This window comes from Glycine max, chromosome 10 (genome assembly GCF_000004515.6).
Source record: "Glycine max cultivar Williams 82 chromosome 10, Glycine_max_v4.0, whole genome shotgun sequence".
NCBI classification, from domain to species: Eukaryota; Viridiplantae; Streptophyta; class Magnoliopsida; order Fabales; family Fabaceae; genus Glycine; species Glycine max.
This window is the reverse complement of record NC_038246.2, coordinates 37,366,163-37,371,301: the sequence shown is the minus strand read 5'-3', so window position 1 is coordinate 37,371,301 and position 5,139 is coordinate 37,366,163. Positions and strand designations below refer to the sequence as shown.

At 34.1% G+C, this 5,139-nt stretch overlaps 2 protein-coding genes across 2 annotated transcripts; one reads left to right on the top strand and one right to left on the bottom strand.

Moving 5' to 3' along the window:
• The first annotated feature begins 582 nt into the window (after positions 1-582).
• On the top strand, positions 583-2,230 carry LOC100781660 (auxin-responsive protein IAA30). The gene is made up of 4 exons (XM_003535253.5): positions 583-921; positions 1,359-1,564; positions 1,671-1,770; positions 1,860-2,230. The coding sequence occupies exons 1-4, from the start codon at positions 752-754 to the stop codon at positions 1,915-1,917; spliced, it is 534 nt and encodes a 177-aa protein (XP_003535301.1). The 5' UTR covers positions 583-751; the 3' UTR covers positions 1,918-2,230.
• Positions 2,231-3,620: 1,390 nt separating this feature from the next.
• Positions 3,621-4,924, bottom strand: LOC100780573 (chitinase 10; the record flags this gene model as incomplete). Its single annotated transcript, XM_014762823.2, is given in 3 exon segments — positions 3,621-3,947; positions 3,949-4,074; positions 4,551-4,924. Coding segments are annotated over 3 exon segments (738 nt in total), but the record flags the coding sequence as incomplete, so codon positions are not given.
• Positions 4,925-5,139: the final 215 nt, after the last annotated feature.

The window sequence follows — 5,139 nt, the reverse complement described above, 5'->3', positions numbered from 1 at the left end:
AATATTTCTCTGCTATTCATACGCCACACTATGTTTTCCTTGGTACGTAGCAGTATTTGTAGCCTCACTTGCACCAATGCCTTGATACCATTTTGGTCTCTACAACCAAGATCCCTCACGAGCAACACGATGATTATATATATTCATTGAACATTGATTACGTGGATATTACATGTTTATACATTTATACAAGGTTTCAGATATCAACATTAATGTCCTCTTGTCCATCACTTGAATTTTCATCCCACGAATTGTCCAATATCTAGGTTCATTCCATCCTACTCAAAACAGACTCAGTGTATTACTGACCACACGCTTTGTCTAACTATTGTCTCTGCCAACACCGTCCTCAAATTGCCACTAATTGAAGCGTTTAATCATAAAAATCTTGAACTACTCATGCATGATGATCTCATTTAATATTAGCTAATTATCTGAATATATGAAGCTTGAATTAATTAGTACAAAAAAAACATGTTGACAAGGTATACATACTATGTTGATTTTTACTAATTGACACGTGTAGTTGTCGGCTACCATGACAACATTTTAGGTCTACCAATTGCATGGAAGGAAGAAAAAGAGGAGAGGTGACCAATGGAGGGTGGCGCAGCAGCTGAAAAAGTCTTCTTCATAGCACTGCTCACGTTCTCTCTTTCTTTCTCTCTTATATATATATAAGGCCTTTATTAATGTGGCGGCTTCATGTGTAATCTAGCAAACTACTAGTAGTAGTTAGTTTCCTTCCACAATGGGCAAAGCCTCTAGTTCTTCCTCCTCCTCTATCTCCAGCTGCAGAAACCCTTCCAATTCAACTGCATCCTCTCTCACACACCAACATAGTCAAGACCACCTTCGCACAGATCTTAGGCTTGGACTAAGCCTTTCCGCTACTCAACATGTTGGCTCTTCTAGTTCAGGGTTTGTATTTATATATATACATATATATGCACAATAACATGATTTGTCATCATCATATTTTTTTTTTATCGGCAAATATTAAGAGTTGATTTGTTAGTTTTTTTTTTTAACAGGAATGATCAAATTTATGGCCTTTTGTCTGTTTTCTTTTTTCTTAATCATCCCATTAACCTTATATCTTATATCTCCTGTCATCATCATGACATGACACCTTAAAAAAAATTAAGAGTTTTGGTACTGTTATTGAGAAACTCTCTTCCTCTATCTCTCATTTGGTATTGTTCAAACTCATTCAACTATTGGCTCAGTACCAAAACTCTTAGATTTCTAAGTGTACTATATAGCAACTTTCTTTCATGGCATAATGGGTTAATTTGTACCTAGCTAGCTTAAAGTCGTTCACCCTCTTAAGTATTTGTGTCATTTTCATATGTTAGGGGACACTGGCAACCGATGCAGCCACATCTAATAAGTAGTTTTTCACAAGCTACTGAAGTGAATGATTGCAGCGATCATACCAGCTTCTTTGTGAAGGTGTACATGGAAGGCATTCCGATTGGTAGAAAACTCAACTTGTTAGCTCATGATGGTTATCACGAGTTAGTAAAGACTCTTGAACAGATGTTTGACACTACCATTCTGTGTAAAGTCTAATGCTTATTCTCTCATAGTTATCTTTTTGCTTTGTGTTAAGCATCTTTAAGTTTCCTAGTTAATTAGTAACAATGAAATGTGGGTGTTTTGAACAGGGGGGACTGAAATGGATGGAGTGCAACCAGAGAGATGTCATGTTCTAACTTATGAAGATGGAGAAGGAGATTTGATTATGGTTGGGGATGTCCCTTGGGAGTAAGTTAACTCAGACTTAATTTCTCTCATAAACACATTCTCTTCCATTTTAAGCATTAATGTACTTAATTGCTTTTTTGGTCATGTAGGATGTTCTTATCAGCTGTAAAGAGGTTGAAGATCACAAGGGTGGAGGCATTCGGGTGATAAATGCATACATATGAAGAAGCTTTGCCTCTCCTGTGACTTCAAATTTAGTCCTATAGAGTGAGAGTCAATATTAGTGATTACTGATCATGAATCAAAGTGATGTATGTATATTCTTAGAGTATGTTTGGATATTGGTAAGGGATGAGATCATGAGAGCTAGCAAAATCAAAGGGAAAAAAGGGAAGGAAATGGAAGAAAAAAAATGAAGGATTAAATAATGTTTTTTCTCCCTTTATTTGGATATTTAAAACTTTTCAAATCTTCTAAAATTAGGAGATTTTGAAATAAAAGTGCATGGAAGTTCATATAATTAAGAATTAGTACATTTTTGTTTATTATAATTTCATCCTTTTGTAAAATTACTAAATGAAAAAAAAAACTAGAATGCTTTTTGTCCACGCCTCTACACTGGCTTTACCTTCTTTCTGGTTTCTGGTTTCTAGAAGTCAACTTTTTAACTTTTCTCACTACCGACATAATTTCCCCGATTGTTAAGACCCAGTTCCTCCGCATTCTCACAAAGAAAATCAATAAACCAAAGGAAAATTGCACAAAAATGTATGAGGACAGAAAAGCAAGGTTGAAACAGGTGGCATGGTGTGCGAGGAATAAGGAGCAATACAGGGACAGACATAATAGAATGTCGAGCGCAATAAAGTAATGTTACATTTATATGTATGCGTAGTTTGATTTTGATTAGTCAATACACAGCTGCTGTTTAGATTCGAATTTCATTCACATTAATGTTTGATTTTGATTAGTCTATATATACATAGATCCACAAGTATACAAATCAGATCTAGTCACATCTACAATTTAAATTCCGGAATGAATTTGATTTGCATACTTGTCTAATCATTTAATAAATTCTACAAAGACACTTACATAATATGCAGGCACAATTCTCTCAATCAGATATAGACCCATGTAGATTGATGATAGACAGGTTTCAACCTTTGCCAACTGTGGCTTCAGTTGACCCAAATTATTCTCACATTTAAATGTTGCTGGCCCAGCAAATTATGAAGATAGCAAAAACAAAAAAATAAAATAAAAATAGAAAGGCAAACTCAAGCAAAATAAGATTAAAAAAACTAATTGAATAACAAAAAAAAAAAACCTTAAGAAATTTTTCTTTTAATTTTTTAAAATGAACTGCAACTCCATAAAGGAATACGATATACACACTGTTATCTTATTTAATTAAATGTGAAATCTTTTATGTAAGAAGTTCTTATCAAGGATTAGAAAAGGTATGCAAGTACAATTTCGATGACAACGTCAAGATCTTTTTATGTGTTTGCAATCACAATCATATCAATTGCATATATCTGTAATTTTTTACAATATCAAAGAATGTGTGCAGCCATAATTTAAAACTAGTGCTTTATATGTTCCTCGAAGTTCTCTATTAGAATTCTCATGAAAAGAATTTGCCTACAATTTGTTTTCCATTGTGAGACCCTGTCAGTCACTATGCTTCTTTTTTATAAGATAAAAGAATCATCATCAGATAAAGTGCAAAGATTTTTTGAAATGACACCATCCTTGTCGTTTCAGGTTGTTAATTTGTCATGTTATTTTTTGTCATCTCGTGGGTTTCTTTCGGCAACAGCATCTAATAATCAGGAGCTAGGTGCATCATAAAATTTTGTATTCATAAACTTCTAGAAATAGTAAATTACAAAGGGAAAATTCCACGAACTAGGTATGTGCTTTCAGTACATTATTGTTAAATCTTTGCCAGAAAAAATACACTAGCAAGAAAGAAAAAAGGTTAATAAACAGTTTAGAAAGACTTCTGATTTGCACAGTCCAAGTTAGGTCCTGTATCTACGTTAAACATGGTTGCATATCTTTGAAAGTATCCAATCCTATCATTCACCCTTGAATCATCAGGAATTCCACATTCAAGTCCACCATTGATTATGTTAGTCACAAAGCCATACCCTGCAGTTCGATTAGCTGCTATGTCAGCTTGTGTTGGCACATATTTTCCAACCATCACATTGTGGCAAGAAGGTTTTGGCTTTTGCTGTCATCCAAAACCAGAGACCTGTTTGAAAGGCAAACAGTGAATTGTTTGACACCACATCTGGGTTTCTCAATCCATCAAATCCCAAAGCCTTCCCTGCTGGTCCATAGTTGTAGTTCCTGCACAAAATTTAATCTCAACTCATCAATATTCCAATTGCATAAACAAGTAGTATTAGTGATAAGCTAATAACTAATAATCATAATAATATCGAGAATTTAATAAAAACACATACATAATATAAAGATTTTTACATTATCATTTAATTATAGATTGTTATATATATAATAATATTGTTGACTTAATCCACTAAAGTCAGCCTAATAGTACATGGTTTGAATAATTTGCATGAAGTTTAAGTTTAAACTTCACTGTTATTATTATATACCACCAAATAAGATGGTTAAGTTTTATAATAATTATTTTAAAAATATATTTAGGATATTTTTAATTGATTGACATAGTAGAAAAAAAAAAGGAAAGAATTGGTTCGATTTCTTCTGATAATAAACACTAACAAACTAAAGATTAATATTTGACTTAAAAACAAAAACTCATAATATCCTAATATTATATGTGTAATGTGTATATATACCATGAAAGTTGAATTGGCCCTCTGCCTTTGTAACTTTGTCCAGGATAACAAGGCCATTGAGTGTTGGTGGAATCACAATAGTGACATTGAGGGCTAATTTCTTCCTTGAAGCACAATCCCCAAGCATAGGGTCCATCAGGTGCTGTGGCCCACCCACCTGTGGTTTCATGTGAAATCTGAGCAAGAAAGGCTGCAATCTCACGCTTGCGCGTGGTTGGACTACCAGTGGTGCCAAATCTAGGGAAGCGTTTGGATGCATTGATGAAGGAGTCGTAGGTGTAGAAGTTTCTGGCAGGGCATGCATTGTTATCTTTGTGGATGAAAATGGAGTCAAAAAGCTCTTTGCTAATGAGAGAAGAGATGGGTGATGGTGATCAACGAGCTTCAGCTCCCAAAGACAAGGAGTGAAGCAGAATAACAAAGCTTAATATACCCTTTGAGGGGAATGAGAATGCCATTTGCTAAACCAAAAGTTAGATGCTAGTATGCTACTAACAATTGGGTTTTGTTTTGTGATAAAGAAAAACCTGGAGTAAGGCTTTTATAGACACCATCTTTAGTGGAAAACGTCAAAGTTGAATTTTTGCAT

Coding starts and splice junctions, on each gene's coding strand:
- LOC100781660 (XM_003535253.5), top strand. CDS start 752: ATGGGCAAAGCCTCTAGTTCTTCCTCCTCCTCTATCTCCAGCTGCAGA. Junction 922..1,358: donor GTTGGCTCTTCTAGTTCAGG/GTTTGTATTTAT, acceptor TTCATATGTTAG/GGGACACTGGCAACCGATGC. Junction 1,565..1,670: donor GTTTGACACTACCATTCTGT/GTAAAGTCTAAT, acceptor TGTTTTGAACAG/GGGGGACTGAAATGGATGGA.